The following is a 23,064-nucleotide window of genomic DNA, read 5'->3' on the forward strand; positions in this document are numbered from 1 at the left end:
TGGGAGTCTGGTTTCAGTATAAACTAACTCTCTCATTTGCCATATATCTTGATTCCCTCTTAGATAAGGAGTCCTTTGATATGAACAAGCCTTGTGTTCCAATATCATATCCAAAAGAGACATTAATACCTATCCACAGATTAATACTCAAGCCTCATTTTTATCATATTTAAAATGGAACAAGCACAATCTTCCAAACAAGCCTAAACATGACTTGCGAACAAGGGGACCCCACAGAATCTGTTCGGTAACCAAACAGAAAGGAACAATTCCATTTGAATGCAGGGAAACATTAGACGATTCAAAGTATAATTAAGGGAACACGTATGAAGAGTTCCATCTCCCGTGACAGCGATGAAAATTGAAAAGTGAAATAAAGCATAATAGAATATGCTATACATTTAGTGAAGAGTATACCCTATCTGAAATAACCTATAGATAATTGCTTGCAAGTCTATTGAAGCAACCTGTTTTATATCTTACATAGGTTTGGTGGCAATCTAATGGCAGAGACACTTCATTGGATATTCCAGAATTCAAACTAGTATAAGTTGGAGCATTGGTAATAAATCCCTGATATAAAAAAATATATATATATATATATATATATTATTAGTAAGCATAACCCCATCCATAAAACAGTACTTTTATAAACCCTTTTATACTCATCAAGATTTCAGAGCTCTGTCCCATCGTTTAGATTTTAACGTGTACTCGCTCACACATTCTGTCTCCTCTTCTCTCTTGTTTTGCATTCCATTCTTTTTTCTAGAACATTGTCATAAAAATAACTTTTTTAAGGAGATAATGCATCTATTGAGGTATCTTGTAAATATGATTATAAATATTAAATATAATAATTATGAGGTATCTTGTAAGTGTAATTTAAATATTACATAACTGGGAGGCATGTATTATGGGAACAAATGCTACCAACCAGTTCTGGAGACATTACAATAAAACCACAAGATCGAAACTCGAGTAGTTTATGAATGTCTCCAGAACCTCAAAATTGTTTCCTGCAGTACTTACTTCAGTATTATTTATCATATCTATCTCCTCCGGTTCTCTTCTACATTATTATTATGGGTAGAGGCTTAATTAAAATGTCGGCTGCTGCTCCCACTACTCTTAATATGAATGTCCCCAGGCTGCCCTGAGATTGCACAGTGCCAGTCAAACAATGCGTTACTAAGAATAAATCACTGATGATGTCATCCAAAAATAATGTCATGCATTAACATACTGTATTGTTAAAAAAATAAATATTTCAACAATAAAACTGCTTTAGTGGAACTAATTTTAATGTTAGATTTAGACATCTGACCTCGTATTAACCTGAATTTACACATGGATTGAGTAAAAGCGTCAGTGAAAACAGTAGCATTCATAGAAATTGATTTTACAGAAAACATTGTTGTTGTTTCCCACCCACCCCCCTCCCCCCCCCCCCCAAAGCAAATCAGCCCTTGAGCAGACAGTAAAATTGGTTGTTTATCAATATAGATAAGTGGTCTGTAATAGTGTGTCTCTACTTTTTTCTGGCAAAATATCACTTATATCAATTTTCGAGATTAAATTCCCCCAGCAGTAACTGATTTATACAATAACCATCGATTTACTTGAAATGTGAAAACAAGCTCAATTTTTTTTTTCTGTCTCCTGTAGGTGTAAGTGTAATCTCCATGCCAACACCTGCAACTTTATTAACAACCGTTTGAGCTGTGAATGTGAGCACAACACAACGGGGCAGGACTGCGAGAGGTGCAAGAAGAATTTCCAGGGTCAATCATGGAGTCCTGGATCCTACCTCACCATTCCTAAGGGAACTGCAAATATCTGTAAGTGTTTCAATAGAAAGGGCTTTATAAATAATAATAATAATAATAATAATAATAATAATGTATATATTCATATATATTGAAATGATACATTTTCAGACCTGTAGTGTGTCCTAATTTTGGCTAGCTATTGTGGCAAAAAAACATGTATTTTGCTGAACAGTCAAGTCTGTATGCAATATATTTCATTAGCTGAGTTTGACAAATCCGTTGTATTCTAGATATTCAATGTATGCCAAGTTTGACAAGTCCACTTCCGGCATTTCTTTGAGAAACAAACAAATAATTATTTGAAAAAATATGGAATCAATGTAATATTTTTGGATAAGCTTGTCAAAATATTTAATATTTTGGTTAAACTTTTAATTTTTTACTTCTAAGTGTTAAAATATCTAAAAGTATATCATATATAAAAAATATATCAGTATATAAAAATATAACAATATTAAAATATGAAAAACAAATTTCAAAATATTAAATAGTTGTAAAACTTTATGCAAAAATATGAAATCATTTGAAAAGGGTATCAAAAAATATTAAATTGAGGTCTACATTGGAGCATTGGCCCTTTCATATGTGAAACTATGAATTCACTTTGAATTCCTAATTATTATTATTATTATTATTTTTTTTATTATTATTTTTATAGCGCCATCAGATTCCGTAGCGCTGTACAATGGGTGGACTAACAGACATGTAATTGTAACCAGACAACTGGGCGTACAGGAACCAAGGTGGTGGAGAGCCCTGCTCAATGAGCTTACATTCTAGAGGGAGTGGGGTAAAGTAAAAGTAGGGGTACGAAGTAGATTGTTAGAAAGGTATTCACTGAGGGCTTAGTATGTAATTTTTGACACTTGCAGGAGAGGAGTCATGGGGGGGTTGGGGATAAAAACTTGATTTTAATTGATATGCTTTCTTGAAGAATTGAGTTTTCAATGATTTTTTTGAATGAGTGGAGACTGGGTGAAAGTCTTATGGAGAAGGGAAGGGAGTTCCACAGAAAAAGGGTGCTGCCCTGGAGAAATCTTGGAGGTGAGCATCAGAGGTGGGAGTACGGACGGAAGATAGAGTAGTTCTTTGGCAGAGCGCAGGGACCTCAACGGGACATACTTGTGTACTAGGGAGTATAGGTAGGTTGGAGCAGCAATATGTAGGAACTTGTAAGCAAGCATGCCATGGAATGACTCAGCACTCTCCCTCCCAGAGCTGCCATTTTACTTGCCTCGCTGCCGCTGCTCTCACACCAAGACATTACACTGCGGGAGGCTCTCCGTCTCCCACCCCGCCAGGACTCACCCCGCTGCTCCAGCCACGCCTTCTCATTTGCTGGATCAACATTCTTCTCATTGGCTGGATCAACATTCATGTTTAGATGGAGGGCTAAACCCAGGGTGCCAGGATAGTAGACATAGCTGACAAGACGAGACGGGGGATATGATAGAAACATTTTAATACATAAAGGGAATCAACACAGTAAAGGAAGAGACTATATTTAAAAGAAGACAAACTACCACAACAAGAGGACATTTAACAAGAGGACATTTAAGGAGTCTTAAATTAGAGGGGCAAAGGTTTAACAATAATATCAGGAAGTATTACTTTACTGAGAGGGTAGTGGATGCATGGAATAGCCTTCCAGCTGAAGTGGTAGAGGTTAACACAGTAAAGGAGTTTAAGCATGCGTGGGATAGGCATAAGGATATCCTAGACTTAAGATAAGGCCAGGGACTAATGAAAGTATTTAGAAAATTGGGCAGACTAGATAGACCGAATGGTTCTTATCTGCCGTCACATTCTATGTTTCTATGTTTCTAGAATTTTTAATTGATCCCTATATCCAACTGGAAGCCAATGCAGGGACTGACAGAGCGGGGAGGCGTGGGAGGTGCGAGTGGACAGGAAAATGAGCCTCGCCACTGCATTCATTATAGATTGCAGCGGTGCAATCTGAGAACACGTAAGACCACTGAGAAAGGGATTGCAGTAGTCAAGGCGAGTGAGAGAACAACAGCATGGACCAGCACCATAGACTCATCCGGCGTTAAATAAGGGTGGATGCGCGCTATGTTTTTGAGATGGAAGTGATAGGATTTGGCGATTGATTGGACATGAGGGGTGAAGGAGAGGTTGGAGTCAAAAAGAACACCCAACCAGCGAGCCTGTGAGGTAGAGGTGATGGTAGCGCCGTTGACTTGGAGGGAGACAGACACGGGAGCAGCAACACTGAGGGAGGGAAGACCAGAAGTTCTGTTTTAGACAGATTGAGTTTAAGGAAGTGAGCAGCCATCCAGTTGGAAATCGCAGAGAGGCAGTCAGTGACACGAGTTATGGGCGGAGAGAGATCAGGAGAGGACAGGTAGATTTGCATGTCATCTGCATAGAAATAATAACGAAAGACAAAGGAGTTAATGAGCTTACCAAGGGAGGCAGTATAGATAGAGAACAGTAGGGGACCAAGGACAGAACCTTGGGGGACGCCGACAGAGAGTGGTTGAGGGGAAGAGGCAGAGTCAGAGAAAGAAACACTGAAAGAGCACTGGGAGAGGTAGGAGGAGCACCAGGAGAGAGCAATAGCTTGTAGACCAAAATTACGTAGAATGCGAAGAAGCTGTTGATGATCATCAACAGTGTCAAAGGCAGCAGAAAGATCAAGGAGAATTAGGATAGAGTAATGTCCGCGAAATTTAGCAGCAGTTAAATCGTTGGATACTTTGGTCACAGCCGTTTCGACAGAATGACCAGCGCGGAATCCAGACTGAATAACTAACACTACTTCAAATAATTAACACTATAGTACATAGCACTGTTAGTCTTACTTGACATTTTCCAGATTTTTAAACTACTAATGGAAAATAAAATATAAATAAAAATGCTTCATTATAAATGTAAACCTATTACATTATTCATTCACTAATTCGATTTGGCATTGACTATATGGTTATTAAACACCTCACACATTCTTTTTCTCTGTTTACGTTGTTGCCCTTAAGTATAACTATAAAAATCTTGTGCCACACACAGTTCCAGCATGCTAGGTGTTAATGCACCTGGGATCCTTAAGAGTAAAATCAATGACGTGTGTGATCAGTGAGTGGTTTAATGTCTGCTTCTACCATTCTGCTCAATTCATTTTTTTAATACTGAATTTAATCCAAGGACAGTTGACAGGGGGAACAAGAGGAAAACTGATAGTTATTTGAAGTTAATCTAATAGAAGGTGGAAATGAGTGTAACAGCTGCCCCAGACTGCCAGGAACCCATTACCCAATTGATTTATAGCCAGCGGGACTTCCTTGGACGTAAATATATAGAGATACATAACACTGGAATGTGCAAGCTTAGCGTAGAATGTCATGTTCTTCTTCCAGGTGTGCAATCGTACACCTACATTCATTTATTGCTGACTATATAAATGGTTCTCGTAACGTATTGTGATGAGCAATGTTCACAAAGCGAGGCTCAACAAGAAAAATAATGTGTTCAAAAAAGCAATATTTTAGAAACTGATTCAATATTAAAATGTCTTTTAGCTAATGAGAGCCTGCAGAGAAGGTTGTGATCGATAAGATAATAGTGTTCAGATAGTTGGCAGTAATATTCTACAAACATGGAAATGTCTCACATTGGGGTAACTGGCAGTAATGGGAAGTTATCTTGCAACCAGTGGGTGGTCTCGCTGTTGTTGAGTTATCTCTAAGATGGTAGCCCTGTATAACAAGTCTTTTCTTGTTTTCTGTCACAGGTGTAGCCAGCATTCCCAGCAGTGAGTACAATGTACAAATCTCTGTGTTTTTGACGTGCACTGTCTGATCCTCTCCAAACATCCATCAGACCCTCTCAGCGCATCAATGCAGAAAGCAGTTTGCAGAAAAGACAGGAGAATATTTCCTGCATTTACATGCAGAGAGAATAAAGGATACGTCTTCTGACAGGTTTGACACGAGCCGGCACGGCCTGTCTGTACTAGGTTTTATCCAAATGAAAATATTCTGTGATTCACAGACAGACAGACACAGAGAGTTTGGTAGAAATAGGATATATATTTCTCTGTATAAGAATAACAGTGTTATAACAGTAGAATGAAAATGAAAAACAAAATCTATGCTGGTAATAGTGATACATACATTTAGAAAACGGGGTTTGAGATGCTATGTAAAAAAAAAAAAAAAAAGTCCACTGCTTCCCCGCAGTAAAGGAACTGAATATTTAACTCAGGATCAAGCCAAATATTAAAGGCACTGATATATCCTTTTTGGCGGTGCACCATTGAATGGACCCTAAGGTATATAAAAAAAAAAAATATACCACAATACTGCACTCCTTAGCAAAACATAAACATTTCATGGATCTACAGCAAGATATCTTCTACTGAGAATCCATCATAGAAAATTGTAAAACAAATGACCAATCGGCAGCACAAAAACAAAATGGTAAGAAGATATGGGGGTAAGACACAATGGCACATACCACAAGCCAAGCATGCTCCTACTGTGGTATGTGCCATTGTTTTATATTGAACTATTTGCCATTGGCTTTTCAAAAAGAGAAGATATTTTTGCTATATCTAATATTTTTTTCCTTTTAGCAAGTAGTGAAACATTGTGGTATTTGTTTTAAGTTTGAGATTCTTCTTTATGTATTCCAGAGGCTTAACCTCTTCACAGTTGAGAAATGGGTTTAAAAAGAAAATAGCTATGTCAAAGTATGTCCTGATGGATGTCTGGTGTGGAATATTATATATATATATATATCTTGCAATGCATGATGTGAGTGTTGCTCTGCATTCTCTTATTGCCATCATTGTTTTGTATGTACTAATTGTCTTGAAAAAACATTTAGCATGATCTTCTGATTTTATGGACACCTTATGAACTTTTCACTATGTCAGTAATTGGAGTCTATTTAATGATAGTTTAAAAGCAGACATAAAGTAAACATATGGTTTTAAACACTATCTAAATTTTAGAAGCCATATGTTTCGTTTACGTCTCCCCATCTAGATTCTGAACCTGCCATTTCCCAGAAATAATGCCACATTTTATTTTCAATGCATGTGTCCAAATGTAGAACTTTATGCATTTGTGCCATGTACGTCACCTCCCTATTCATGGGGTTTGCGAAAAGCATGTCAAAAACCATATGTAAAGTTATAAATGAAAAGTATTCTCAAAGTATGTAAATCTTACATTTTTATGAGAAATAATTGATTAAGGAAATCTCAGCAGAGCTTTATCTGTTTATGTATGTGTTTATTTAATGGAAAAAAAAACAGAAATGTTAATCGAATAGCTCTAATAATGTAAGCCATATTTAGCTAATTAAGACCATAAAATGCAAGTGCAAACACTGTACGTTTGGGTATACAGACAGCAATAATTGAAATGCCTGCTATTTAAGTGTATTTGTTCTGTACGAAGTTATGCACATGCAGTAATAGTCAGTACAGTGTTCTGATGTTACCCAAGTTATTATTGGCCATCGTTATTGCAGACATTTTAACATCATCTGAAAAAATTACCAATGACACTTTAACTGTGGGTAGGGGTTGGCTACATCTTTCTTTATAAATTTAAACCTGTATAACATAACCATCAAGTGACCGTCAAAAAATCTGCCAGTTCAGGACTCTGATCCCACAGCCACTTGCAGGGTTTGCAAAGTAGAAAATCCACAGGTTCAACATGATGGAACTTAAAGCTGGATTTATTAGAAATAGAAACAAAATAAATACAATGTTTTGTCATCAAGTCTTACTCATGATTAAGGTTTGACACTGAAACGTACATTTTTTTTTGGCTCCTGTTTCTAATGAATCCAGTTTGAAGTTAAACCTGTGGGCTTTCTACTTTGTATTGTCTATTTGGAGGCTGTGATCCTTCATACCACATTGTACCAGGCTGAACTTCGCTATTTCCATTCCCTTGAGTGCCACACCAGACTGCTATTGATAATACCAGGGTTTCATACCTGTAATAATGTCAGCCAAAGCAGAAACCATGATCTGCTGTACTGAAAAGGCAGTGGCAATAGTAAATCACGATAAACTGCGACAATAAATGTTAAAATACAAAACAAAAGAAAGGAAAGATAACACAACAAGGAGAGCAGGTTGGGTTTGATAACCCTATGGATCAATACCGTGGAGCCTTGGATGTGCCACATCATTTCTTATTAAATCATGCACAAATTATGCTTACATCATTGGCACCCTTGGAACTCATCTGTTTTATTAATATATTATGAAGTGTGACTAGCCATTCATTTATTCTGACGCTTTTAAAAAAACATTTCCATGAAGTGTAGCATCATCAAAAAGACACTAGACCGACAAAAGGCATCAGATCAGTCCAATATTTTTTGTGTTGCTGTTGCAGTTATGCTTTTGTTATTGTTGTTGTGCTGCATAGAATGGTTTTCAGCCAGTGAATGTGTTTGCTGGAAGAATATGATTACTCAACAATGGACCATTGGTATGGTGATACAGGTACCAACTGGTTTGGGTCCTTGCTGACATCAGTGGCTGGTGACATTTTAGTCCCACCGGTGTGTATGTGTCCCCACCCTCCCCCCACACCCACAGTAGCAAAGAACTCGGGACTTTGTTGAAATTATCAGAAATTGGTACTATAGTGTGCACAACTTAACTATTTAGTGAGCATGACTTAATAAAATGTAAATGTTATTTCATTAGATATTATTAAGGCTATAGAAGTAATAGTATGTCCAGTAAAAAATGGTTTAGCTTAGCCGTTCTACCTCAGTACAGCTAGGTTAGGTTGCTGCTTAAGTTCCAATTCTGTGAAACTGATTTTCTGGCTGCTGAACATACACATTATATAAATTTAGAGTTTGGTGAAGGGTGGTCTGAAGTGAGACCTTGATTGGCAGGTTCTTGCTCTCATGGAATGTTGGTATGTTATATATTTTCCAGGTACGTCTTTACGTCCTTCCTGAATTTTGCAATTTAAAGACAGGTCCAAAAAGAGTATTACAGATTTCCCTTCTCCTCGTTTCTCCTATGACACATCAGTTTCATTTTATGTCATTGTTTCGATGATGTGTGCACAATTTGAAAAAAATATTAAATATAGAATTAAAAATGTGGCGCCCCCACGACTCTGTAATATACAGTGTGTTACAAGAAGCTGAATAAAAAGATAAAAGAATCTTAAAATACAATACTTTTATCTTTTTAACTAAGAATTAAAAGAAGATAATAATATAGCAAACCCCAGTAGGGTTTATTAGTTTATTAGTAACGCTAAAGATATTCTTCATCAAGTAATAGTGTAAATTCAATCTCTAAATTGCTGTTTTTGCATTTTTGTTTTTGGCTCCCTTCTATCACATATATAGATCCAAATTTACATAACAACTTCAAATCCCTTGAATATTTTAACCCCTTAAGGACACATGATGGAAATATTCCGTCATGATTCCCTTTTATTTCTGAAGTTGTATCCTTCAGGGGTTAAGGGACCTTATAAGCAGCAAATGCTTAATGCTGTCCCTTTTCAACATAAAATATTGTCATTTCCCGAGAAAGGGCAATGTGTACATTGCCTGAGAACACCCCTCTATTGCTTGTCAGACAGACAGTCACTAGAAACACTGCCTCCTTACATCATGTGATTTTTGAAGATTGACACATTTAGTGTCATCGCACACACAGCATGATGACATCAAAGGCAGGTAATGCTTCTCACAGAGAAGTACCAGATCCAATGCTTTTATAAGAAACACTTGGTTGACAGTTTGTAATTGCCCCACATGCACTTTATGTCTTCAGTGCTTCTCTGTGAGATGCATCGGATTGGACAAAAATCATCAGGACTGCTAATTTCACAGCAGAAGGACTGATAGTTGTAATGAGTCTGTCCCAGTCTTTTTGTAAAGGAAAATGTATTTGTAATTATAATTACTAAAAACAAACACAAAATCAAAGAGGGAGGCAGTATTTTAAAATTAAATTAAACGTTAACTTAAAAATTAACTAATATACGTAGATTTCACGCAATCACAATAATGTTTTGGGTTTTTTTTGTTTGTTTTTACAAATTACCTTCTGTTTGTGTGTCATCATGTGTAACTTGTAAAATAGACTAACATTTTCAGCCAAATTTATGTAGAATATTTTGTTCTAATTCACCCAATTGAAAGCATGCTAGATGTCTTCATACTGTCAATAATCTTATATGTAGATTTAACATTTATGCTATATTTATTTTATTTTTCAGAAAAACATGTGGTAGTTTGGGGATTGTTAAAATAAAAGGTTTCATTTTGTGTATAGGTGTACTTAAGAACATTGAATACACTAACCCAAAGACCATTTAGAATTGTGTACTCTGTCATAATTGTGCACCCTATCAATAATACATTTCAGAGAAACACTTTCCTTCCAGTATGTCAATGCACTCTTCAACTTGTAACACTAAGAAATAGAACATATTTGGGAGCCTTAAAAGACGTGAAATCCATTAAAATGTAAGGTGCCAGCTACAGACTGTGTCATTCTGAATACAAGTCCATTCATCTTCATGTTGGAGTAAAATTCACAAAACTTGGGTTCAGTGTTTCAATGTTCCCAGGTATGCACCCTCAGTGGTTCTCCAACTGTATTTCACTAGTTCCACCATTAATTCTCGTTGGCATTGAAGGTCCTCTTTATGAAAATAAGAAGACTTGCACAAAATTTGTTTGAGCCAGCTCATCTAAATCAAACTTCTTTTAATCCATACCCAAATGTATTGATTAATCCTGGATTTACCTGTGGAATCGTATTCAATGAATAAGACACCTCGGGTAAATCCCAGGTAAATCAATTTGTTCGAGTGTGGATTAAAAGGATTTGATTCACAGAATCTGGCTCAGATGAATTTTATCACAAGTGGAATAATAATAGAAATACAAAAATAAGGTGAACGTGTCTTTTAGGGAAACGTTGAAAAAGACAAAGTTTGAGAAATTAAGATCATCTTCTTTGGCAGGAAGCATGGCGAAAGCGTACAAAGTAGAGGAGAAATAAAACACTGTTTCTATTGTTCCGAAATAAAACAAAGTTTCTATTTTTCCTCTTCATTTATAATGTTTGCCCTGAGGTCTGGACTGGCTCATGATGTCATTTGCTAAATCTTTAATCCCAGTGTAAAAGAAAACAGAATATCTCATAAAATAAGGTTAACATTAACCTTATAGGTGACCTTCAATGATTTATTAATTGGTGTAAATTTCAGAGAGGTGACGGTTCCCTTTTGAGTTAAACTGTAAGGGTTGTATTACACTCAAGGCATTATTATATGTTCATTTTTAAATTCTAAAGAATACAAATTCCTAGAGTTGAGGTGAGGGGGAAAGGTTTGTCCCTGAAAGTCCAATACCCGTCTAAATTTGTATCAATTTGTCTACATTTATATGAAGACAAGAAAAAATGTTTGAGAACCACTGACGTAGATTATAAAAATCAATGTTAACCAATGTATGCTCAATAATGAACACATAAGCAATCTGTATCTGTGAATTTAAATGAAACATTTTAAATAAGTGTAAACCTGTATTTTTATGGCAGCCGTACATGACAAAAAAAAGAAGCAGACCATCACTGCAGGTAAACATTTCATACTACTATGTACATTTATGTTTGTATCATTTGTCATTTGCTGTGATTTCCTGTTTTGTTTTTTTAGGGGAACCTGTATTTTGTTTTCCATCTATGTTCTGTACTTGCCATGTAAATGAGGTCTTCAGTTTTTATTTTCATTTTGAAGAAGAATGTTTTCTTAAACCAGGGTTATAAGGAAGATCCCTGGGATATCTGTTTGTTTACATTGTGGTTTTCTGCACCTTTTTGGGCATTCTTGGGTATTTACTTACCTCGAGATTGATAGTTGGAGATTAGTTACCATATCTAATAGTGACTCTGAAGAATTATTTCAATGAGGTGAGGTGCCACCAGAAATACACCATATCCAAATATATTTCATTGGAAGCACAAAACCAGAGAGCAGTTTGTTAGATCACCACCCACTGCGCATTCTATTCCGCATCAGATCATTGTCAGCGTTTGAGCCAGTAGGTTTGTATTGCTATAGGGAACATTGAGAAAATTGTATGTATGTCTATTCATAGACATTTCATAAAATTACTTAAATTCCTGGCTGGATAGTTAGTGAAGCCTTTTTAATAAATAACGTTTAATTATGTATGTAACTATGACTCAATTAAAATGCACCATCTCACTATTTGCTGCAGACTCTGCATAAATGCCTGTTAATCTGGACTTATAAAGTAATATTTCACTCTCTCTGTGCTGCCATTACTCACCATCTCTCCGTTCTCTCCCTCCTTCTGTTTTGCATCCATAAATCTCACATTGTATTCTATGAGTTCTTGTGCATAAATTCTCCTTTCTATCACCCTTGTTCGGGTACCTTTATTTTCATGGTCTGCATTCAATTATTAATTTATGTGTTCCCTAATATAACCTGATTCACCCTGCTTCTTCATGCTCCTAGCACAATACAGAGTGCCTCACTGCTAAATATGCCTTGTCTAAAAAGACTTTGAAGAGTTAATTTTCCATACTCGGAATTGCAAAACGTTTAGTGTTTCTCATATAGGTTATTGTTTTTTCAAAATCAGTATAGTATGTTTGCAGAGGTGCCATTTTGCCTTTTCAGTAGACTTGAGTGAATCATTAGCTCAAATTCAAAATGGCTGTTGGAGTGTACGAATGTGGTTGGGGAGTAACGTCAGTTCTTCCCATCAACACAAACTTGGGCAATCCAGAGGGTCACACATTATGGAAATTATTTGAAACCATTGATTGCAGGGTTGTTTTGAATGCAGACCAAACATATCTTTATTTGCATTGGCATTACAAAATCTGCCTCATAGGGTGTCTTCTAAAAAAAACATGGTTGCTTTTACAAACCTTGCTTTGTTAAAGGGACACTATAGTTGTTCTGGTGTCTACAGTGTGTCCCTGCAGGGTTTTCAATGTAAAAACTGCCTTTCTAGAGAAATGCATTGTTTACATTGCTGCCTAGTAACTCCTCTAATGGTTATCACTCAGATGGCCACTAAAGGTACTTTCTAGGTCAGTGCTGCACAATGTGCAGCACTGACATTCAGCGTCTCCACGTCCTCCATGGAGGAGCTTAACATTCCCCATAGGGATGCATTGATTGAGGAGATGGTGATTGGTGATGCCTGGCGTTTTGTGTGGGCTGGGCCAGCCGCAACGGACCTGTGCAGTTCTGGAAGGAAAGTTAGTAAAATCACCTTGCACTGAGCAGACAGGTGGGCTGGGGACCTCAACTGTTTTTTCATATATGTTTGTATTCCTGTCACTATTGTGTTCCTTTAAGTTTAGTAACATAGGTATTAGGGATTTGAAAGGACATTGAAAGGCATGGCTGTAAGAAATACTTTACAATGTATGATATATTTGCAATGTGATTCTTTAAAGGCGAATACAAAGTAAATTTGAAATGAATCCAAAATAAAAATGCTAACCAGATCTTATCTGCAGAAAAGATAATGCAACCCAGATAATTGTTTCTGACTCTCTAAAACTTCACTAACTATATCCCTTTAGACACAGTGATTAAAAAATGCACTTAAGGTTTACTCTATATTTTGAGAGGAAAATTAAGAATTTGTATACATGCAAAGAAGCAAGGTGTACGATGCTCGCTTACAATGGGTAATAGTTTAATTACTTGCTTGAGCTGTTCCTCTTCAGGGATTCCCTAATGGGCAGTCCAGAGCCAAGATCCCCTATTCAACCAGAAAATCCTGACGCCAATTCTGACATCAGAAAAATCTTTAGGGTTTTAGACGGCACGTAGTTTGGAAAAGATCATCAATTACATTTTGATAACCTTCATTTTAATTAGGTTCTGGCCAACATATATCTCTACTGGGAAATAGTATGTACATATGCATAAATAACAGATATACACAGCTTTAAATAAAATAGAATTTGTCCGTGTCTGTGCCTATAACTATATTCCTGGCTGAACAATTGCACTTTAGGTGATGGGTGCATTTTCATCAGGCTTCAGGAGCTCTGCTGGTCTAGCAGAAAGTAGGAGACCTTGGACTATCTCTATCCACCCTGTTTCTCCTTAGTGCTCACACATAATAATATGGTCCTGCTTACTGTTAGACCACCAGGGAACTTTAGATATCTCCTAGGGAAGGGACCTGACTGTCATGGAGGACAGATGTTTCTCAGATGAGCTCCTCCAGTAGCCTGATAAATAGCTAATTTTTAAACCTGAAAACGCTATTTCTGAAACAAAATAAATGAAGTCCACAATGACCGACTTACCTGTTAGGCGAGGAGGAGCTCTGCGACTTGACAGGAGTTGATTAGCCCCTCCGTGGCGAATGCTGCCTAGTGCATACCAGGCAGGGTAGGTGGCCGATCTCCCGCACCGGGTGTGTCCAAGAGCCCAGAGCCCTATTCATATTAACCAGTATATTCATGGCATATGAATTATTTAAGTTCAGATTTAAAAAATACTGATTAACACAGAAGGAGGTTAGATAAGACACAATATTCACTATATAGCAAGTGGTGAATTGAAAACTGGTTACAAGATTCAGTCTAAAATAGCCAAGCTGTAACGAAGGTCACTAATATTCATTGTTTAGTGAACAAACCCCAAGGTATAGAGGTCCCTGCTGGATAAATGAGCACATTATTTAATGTAAACAAAATAAAATAATTTTCTTAAGAAACAGCCGTTTATTACATTACAGCAGTATTTCCAGGAAATATATCTAGAAGGGTGGCACATTGGTCCACAGGCAAAATACGGGGGAGGAGGGCACCGATAATTGCCAATGGCAACAGCTAATTTATACCTGTGCTAGCGTACACATATATTATAGGCATGTGAAATGCTTAGAGGTTGTTTAAAATCATTATTTTGTTCCAATGATGCTGTGGATGACAAAGTTCCCTTGTGTACGTATTAAAATGTAATCAGTACATTGTGATGGAATATTATCCAGTAAATATATACATTTACATTAATCCCATGAAGCCTTTTTTTTTTCATTGCAAGAGCTGCAATGCATTATAAGAATACTCTACAGAGCTATTTTAAGGCATAGTGGAGAATAAGATTGCTCCAAATGCTTTTGAATGTTCCTCTTTGCAGTAAATACCATGTCCTCATCTTCTGCATCCTCTTCATTCAGGATATGGCTGAGCTCTAACAGCCAATACTGGTCTTCTCATGGCTTTTTACTAAAGAGGTAAGTAGGCTTTCTGAAAATTCTTGAGCATCGGTGGTTAATTACATGAGCAAATAGGAACAACCATAGGATTATATTTAGTAAATAGTAGTAAACATACATGCATAAAAAACAGTGGTATAGGAACTGGAGTGGGTGGGGGGGAGTTGGTAGAAACATCGCCCCAAGTAAATCATGTGGAGGGGACAGAAAATGCAGAAATACCCCCCCACCCCCTCCCACGCTGTTAAATGAGGTACAAAATGGGGGCCCATTAGTGTCCTTCAAACTTACGTACACCCGATGGCCATCTCTGATCAGGGGCCCGGTCATACGCCATGACCCTTTAAATCATTGATTGGCCCCCTGTCAGTTTAGGTAGTTCTGGGAGACCGTGAGTTCAGGTCACTTACTTCCAGCTTACAAAGTGTCATATGGGTAGACAGAAGAGGAAGCATAGAGAAGAGTCCCATGATGCCTAGATTGCCACCAGCCTCAGCTAGGAGCCAGATCTCACAGTACCCCAGCAGTACCCCAGAGAGAACACCTTCCTGCACCCAAATTGTATGAAGGCAGGGGTGGCTAAAATTATGTAAATTATGACTTATGTGTGTCAGTGTGTGTATCTGTATGTGTGTATATGTCCATTTGAACATTATATACAAGCACACTCCTGAATTCAAATGTTAACACTACAAACAAACAGACAAACCCCAGTTATCTTTAAACTACTTATAAATGTAATTTCATAATCGTGAACTTTCAGCTGCTTAGTAGATAGATCCTTAATTTGGTATACTCACATGTTGCAGTTCAAACATAAGGATTTCAAATTAGGTAATTATCTTTTTTTTTAATTATCTTTTTAAAAGGCCCTTTTCTTAATTTTAAACATTTAGCAGGTAAATAGACAGCTGTTTAGCCATAACATTACAATCATCTAAATCGACTAAATTTCTACCAAACACTCTCCATAGTACATAAAAAAATAAGTTCATATATGAAATTAACCCAAGATACCAAGAACAGGAGGGTTAGTATTACTAGTGTTGATATACCTATTCAGTCTTAAGGATTTGTAAATACTTTATATTGTTTTTTTAAATCTGTTTGCAGTTGTTTAGTTTGATTGTATAGGTTGCTATGCTCACCGATATAGAGACATATTAATGTTGAATAGACCAGGTCAGTACTCAGAATCTGGCAATAGTTTATATGACCTACGTAGACATCATAAAAGCATCATTTAAATTTTTAACAATTATTTTTTTATCAAGAAATAAAATATATAATCTATACTTTTGTTAGGAATAGGTTAGCACAATGCATCAATAATATTTTATTACCTACAAAGTACTATCATGTCATATTTCCATGACAGGTGCACTTTAAAGGAAATCAAAATTCTATTCTGTTCAATGACATATTGATTTCCCCATATAGCATCACTTACGAGTTTGGTTTATGCAAAGACAGAGATATTGATTTTTATGTAACGACACCAAAATGTATACAGTCAGACACATGCAGACTCAGAGGTTTGTAAGCAGCTAATAAGATGTTACAGACATGCATGCATGGATTAAAAACAGAGAAACAGACATCTGTACATACAGGTGATACTCGAAAAATTAGAATATCGTGCAAAAGTTCATTTATTTCAGTAATGCAACGTAAAAGGGGAAACTAATATATGAGATAGACGCATTACATGCAAAGCAAGATAGTTCACGCCGTGATTTGTCATAAGTGCGATGATTATGGCTTACAGCTCATGAAAACCCCAAATCCACAATCTCAGTAAATTAGAATATTACATGCAATTAATAAAACAAGGAGTTTACATAGAACAATATCGGACCTCTGAAAAGTATAAGCATGCATATGGACTCAGTACTTGGTTTGGGCCCCTTTTGCAGCAATTATTGCCTCAATGCAGCGTGGCATGGAAGCTATCAGCCTGTGGCACTGCTGAGGTTTTATGGAAGACCAGGATGCTTCTATAGTGGCCTTCAGCTCTTCTGCATTGTTCGGTCTCATGTCTCTCATCTTTCTCTTGGCAATGCCCCATAGGTCAGGCGAGTTTGTTGGCCAATCAAGCACAGTAATCCTACGGTCATTGAACCAGGCTTTGGTGCTTTTGGCAGTGTGGGCAGGTGACAAGTCCTGCTGGAAAATGAAGTCAGCATCCCCATAAAGCTCGTCTGTGGAAGGAAGCATGAAGTGCTCCAAAATCTCCTGGTAGACGGCTGTGACTTAATGAAGCACAGTGGGCCAACACCAGCAGATGACATGGCTCCCCAAATCAACACAGACTGTGGAAACTTCACACTGGACTTCAAGCATCTTGCAGTGTGTGCCTCTCCATTATTCCTCCAGACTCTGGGTCCTTGGTTTCCAAATGAGATGCAAAATTTGCTCTCATCAGAAAAGAGGACTTTGGACCACTGAGCAACAGACCAGGTCTGTTTTTCTTTAGCCCAGGTAAGACGCTTCTGACGTTGTTTGTTGTTCAGGAGCGGCTTGACAAGAGGAATACGACATCTGAAGCCCATGTCCAGGATCCGTCTGTGTGTGGTGGCTCTTGATGCACTGACTCCAGCCTCAATCCACTCCTTGTGAAAGTCCCCAACACATTTGAATGGCCTTTTCCTGACAATCCTCTCCAGGCTGCGGTCATCCCTGCTGCTTGTGAACCTTTTTCTTCCACACTTTTCCCTTCCACATAACTTTCTATTAATGTGCTTTGATACAGCACTTTGGGGACATCCAACTTCCTTCGCAATTACCTTTTGAGGCTTTCCCTCTTTATGGAGGGTGTCAATGATGGGTTTTCAGCACAACTGTCAGGTCAGCAGTATTCACCATGATTGTGATTCCTACTGAACCAGACTGAGAGACCATTTAAAGGCTCAGAAACCCTTTGCAGGTGTTATGGCTTACTTAGCTGATTAGAGTGGGACACTGTGAGCGTGGAATATTGCACCTTTTCACAATATTCTAATTTACTGAGATTGTGGATTTGGGATTTTCATGAGCTGTAAGCCATAATCATCGCACGTATGACAAATCACAGCTTGAACTATCTTGCTTTGCATGTAATGCATTTATCTCATATATTAGTTTCCCCTTTTACGTTGCATTACTGAAATAAATTAACTTTTGCACAATGTTCTAATTATTCGAGTATCACCTGTAATGTGATGGCATTCTGGTATGTGTATGTAGAGAAGTTATTTCCTGTACTCTGGCACAAGAAGTAATGTTAAGTCATATTGTTGATATAATAGGGATGCAGAGAGACATATAGGCCTGGATGCACAGACAGACTGCATGCAGATACAATGACATGCAATTATAGACACACAGTAAACCGTTCGGTTTAGGGAAAGAGATGAGAACAAACTGACATATTTAAAACCAATAAATATAACCACTTAGTTGAAATATGCACACAATTTGCTTTCACAACCTGGCTAGTTCTCCAAATTATCCCAAAAGTAAATATCCAATAACACAATGGTATACGCATCAGATTCCAATGATTATTTATTACATGTAAAAGAAAATAAATATATCTCATAGGGTAACATTACATAAAATTTAAACATCCTGCTGCATACGATGGCACATACTAAAACTGTTTGTGCTATAAGTGAGCGCAACAAGCCTTTTTTGGGCTATATAGCCCACTGTGGATATCTCTTGGTCTCTTTTCTTCTTCCTGGATTTTCTGCGTGTTGTTGACAAATCTTTTTGCCAGGGTTTGATCTTCCAGAGCCGAAGGGGATGTGTTTTAAAGTGCAAAATATATCCCTTGTATGAAAATTCTTCAATAATATAATAATAATGCAAAATGCAGTCTGTAGTGATGAAAGTGCTTTGTGCATTTTGGCAAAAATTCAGTTTTAAGCTCCTATGTTTATACACTCATTCACATTGATTGGAATATTATCACACTCTACATGCGCCCACCATTTTGGTATTGGATATTTAAAACCAAAGCTTCCCTCTGATTGGCTGCTTTTCCTGATGGGGATAAATTGTTAGCTCCCAGCATGCAGAAAACTGACAATTTCACGAGACAATAAAAGTAAAAAATGAATTTCCTATGATTTCCACATGAACTTTGTAAATGTACCTATGAATTTTTCTATTCCCTTGGCCCTGATATTTGACCCTAGAGAGACATAATCGGTGCAGATGGACTGAAAATGATACCTGTTCCTCCCATACTCAATAGCATTCTTTTGTATGTCAAACTTGTATGTCAAAAGGAGAGGAAATAAGAGAGAGGGATCTGAGTTAAAGGAGTGTCTTTTGTATGTCAAAAGGAGAGGAAATAAGAGAGAGGGATCTGAGTTAAAGGAGTACAATAGATAGATTCTTTCTAGAAAGCAGTCTGCAATGCTGTATATGGCACATAAGTGAAAACGTAATGCACTTTTTGCTAGCAGAATTGCAAAAACAAATCCATTGAGTAGGTAATAGAGTCCCTGTAACTGGTAAAGAGGTGTTCAAACTACTCCATAATATTAAAAACACGCTTGCCATTAGCTCATATTTGTGTTCTCGTGTATGAATATTACACTTTGGTTAAATTGCAAAATAAGTGTCTTTAATTTCACTGTTTCAGTACTTTGGGGCACTTTTACATTCCACAAGTAACACAAGTTACAGCCACTAATATCAAGCTTTAATTCAACAGACGTTCTGTCAGTAGAGCAGTTAGGGCCCTTTTTTAATACAGATCAGGCATGCAAGCTAAGTGGCTATCACCAGCCATGAATGAATGTGAAGATTTATGCCATATGGCTTAGAATGTGCAGGAAGACAATTAAAGTTTTACTGGGCCCATGTTTATGATGCTTGTCCTACACCTAATATCACCATTTCCTATCAAACACACTTGCAGGGTTATTTACTAAAGTGGCAATTCAAGGTGAATTAAAACTGCATTTTTAAATTGTTCAATTGGTCAAAATAGGTGAAGTGAAACAATGATCTAAGTCAGACAGGATATTGAGTTCATTCAAATACAAACAAGTGGATTTCCAATACTTAGACTTAACAATACTGTCTCTTCCAGGATAATTGTCCGAAATGTACATGTGAAAATAAAAAAATAATAGTGCAATACTGTAGGAAATGTATATAAATAAATATAAAAAGATAGTAATTACACTATGTATAAAAAAGGGACTGCATTCACATTATTCCAGAACAAATCTCTATACCGAGTAAAATTCTCTTAAACCTGAATCATATAAAGTAGAATACAATGTGCAGCTTTATTTTGGGGCCTGGCAGCCAATCGAGTAAGTCGCACATGGCTGGAGGTCCTCAGATACACCTTGCAATATACAGTTGATTTCCTTACAAAGTTGCTCTCTTTTTCACCTGACAAAACTCTAACTACTAGAGGATTACCTTGCTGTGTACCTGACCTGGGTTTTGTTACTTCACGTGAGTGCTGACTGTGCCGGACTGTCTTGAGGCCTACTAGGCAGAATAAAAGCGGAGGACGTGGCTTATCCTTTGTCAAAATTTGGTTCCAGTATCATTTGGGCCCTCTCCTCCTCCCCCCTTTGGACCTGCAGGGACTATCCCGGTCCCCACTAGTGTGCTTCTTGGACCACTCACACAGTCTTTTCTAAACCAAATGCATGTTTGACAACTCAACAAGATGGCCAACAACGTGTGGAGTGCCCCGACATATGCATACCTAATGTTGCCTACTTGAATTGATTTGCTTATGCTGGCGTTCGATCGCCTATGAGCCATCTTCTGGGATAAAATAAGAAACATAGCAGTGAATACTCTACCCAATGGTCCATGTATGACAACCCAGAGCACAGTGCCTGGCGGCTGCAACCCAGCAAAGCCCCACTACCGCTCTTAAGCACAGCAAGCACAGTAAAGCACCAAAAACAGGGGACTAAGCTGACACAGCTTCGAGACAGACCTACCTGCAGACCACTATGGCACTGGGTGCTCCAGAGGGGTCTATGCCTATAAGCGCAATCCACGCAGTCGAAGGGTTCCCGCTAAGCAGGGCCAACTTCGTGCAAATAGCACATCCAGAAACCCAGTTCCTGATAGCAAGATTCATGGAGGTGCAACGCTGAATCGCATCTTTGTTCGGGGCTGGTGGTGAGCCCCTTCACTGCTTAGTGGACAATCATACCTCTGTATTAGTAACCATGTCCCCAGGCATCGGCTGAGCAGCAGCATGAACAGTCGCAGTTCAGTGCAACTCTGATTTGTATATTTTTAAGAGTAAAGCTGTGAGTCTCCAGGCCTGGTGGCACACTCTTTGTTTTCTCTTGCATATGTTTTAATCTAATTAGACAATAGTTGATAAGGCGAGTTAAACTAGAATGATCATTCACACCCACTCTAGAATATTTTCTGCATTTTATTGATTTGATTCGGATATGCACTTAGACATGAGAGTGCAGCCTGATTTTATATTTTAATATAAAATTGTGATGCATTATCTAAATGCCTAATGTTTTACTCTGATAACTGATGTTCTTGCGTTTGCTCTTGTGGCTCTAACAGATTTTTTTGTACACCAATGCACAACAAAAATAAAGGATTATAAAAAAAATCCAAAAAGCAAACCAATAAGTTGCTTATCCTAATAATCTTATATCAATAATATAAAATAAGATAATAATAAGTGTGGCGAAAGTAATCTCGCCACTGGTTCTTGGAGGGGCCTGCTTGCCAGCCTCTTGCCCCAGGACTTTGGCGCATGTATTAGACCATTTGGTTCAAATTTTGTTTGTGCCTTTTCCCTGTTATGGTTCGGTAGATGGGGCTTACTGAACGGATTGTACTTATTCTGTTAGGTTACTGAACATTTGGACCACCCATGACAGGAGTGTGCAGCCCTTTAGCATCCCTGACTTATGTTTAACCACAAGTGGTTAGTGGGGTGGTCGTTGTTCGTACATGCGAACAGGTGGTGTTTGGTCGTCGAGTGCATGGAACTATAATCGGACACTCAAGGCCGCAAACACCACTGGGACTTCCATCTCTTTGTACGTTAGACTGGATGCACTTGAGAAGAGAGGTGTTCGGTGGAAACACACTCCCAAACAAGAGAAACAGACTAATTATACATACGAACTGGTTGCATTCGTATACATTTCTGTTGTATTGTGAACTCCCAAAAAAGACCAACCACACAGCCTGATTTCATGGAACTCTTTTGGGCAGGAGCCTTGTGTGCAGTCAGTCAAAATATGACTTCCATGGAAATCCCGAACCCCTGAACCGATTTGGTGATTTTTGGATATGTTGGTCACCTAGATCGGAACTATCAGGGGATGTAACGTTTGTGGGGTTTCCATTGGTTTCAGGGGAACATTTGGGGTACTGATGAAATATGTGTTTTTGTGCCTGTAGATGATTAAGTTAGCACAGTTCCTGATCCAAGTATCTCCCAGGTACAGAGGAGGGATTATCTTGTTTTATGTGGGAATGTCTTGGACCTGAGAGCCGATGTAATCGTGTGTATGTTTTTACTGTAGTCTACTCTCAGGTCCAAGGGGAGTGCCCCTCGCATGTGAACCTTCATATAAGGCCAGTTGTGGCTGCCAATAAACAAATTCATTCTTACCCTCAACATAGAGTCTCATCTCATGTGTGAGGGGGAACGGCTGTATCACTCTGTGGATTGCTATATCACTATACTCCCCTGGGGTTATAATTACTTACTCTTTTTAAGAGCATATTGCTACACACTCTTGGAGGAGAGGTCTACCCACTGGAAGCTGGATCCTGTTCTTGGGTCCAGGGTGGGTGGAGGACAGCGAGACCTCATCAAGCTGTAATGCTGGAAGTGGGGACTACAGTGCTGATGGTGTCTGGTGCGGTGCTTGTGGTACTCGGTAGGCACTAAGGAGGCAGCGATTGGTGGAGGCACCCAGTTGGGGTGCCAGGTGGTCCATCACAATAA

The 23,064-nt window shown here is 38.0% G+C and overlaps 1 protein-coding gene across 3 annotated transcripts in view; it reads left to right on the plus strand.

Annotated features, from left to right (window-relative positions):
- Nucleotides 1–23,064, plus strand: part of NTNG1 (netrin G1) — a 262,767-nt gene that overhangs the window by 183,033 nt on the left and 56,670 nt on the right. For all 3 annotated transcript variants that reach the window (XM_063426081.1, XM_063426082.1, XM_063426083.1), the window contains exons 4-6: nucleotides 1,669–1,841; nucleotides 5,587–5,607; nucleotides 11,413–11,451. In XM_063426081.1, coding sequence (XP_063282151.1) covers nucleotides 1,669–1,841; nucleotides 5,587–5,607; nucleotides 11,413–11,451 — 233 coding nt within the window. The remainder of the gene's footprint in view (nucleotides 1–1,668; nucleotides 1,842–5,586; nucleotides 5,608–11,412; nucleotides 11,452–23,064) is intronic.

The sequence above is a fragment of the Pelobates fuscus genome, chromosome 7 (assembly GCF_036172605.1).
Source record: "Pelobates fuscus isolate aPelFus1 chromosome 7, aPelFus1.pri, whole genome shotgun sequence".
NCBI lineage: Eukaryota > Metazoa > Chordata > Amphibia > Anura > Pelobatidae > Pelobates > Pelobates fuscus.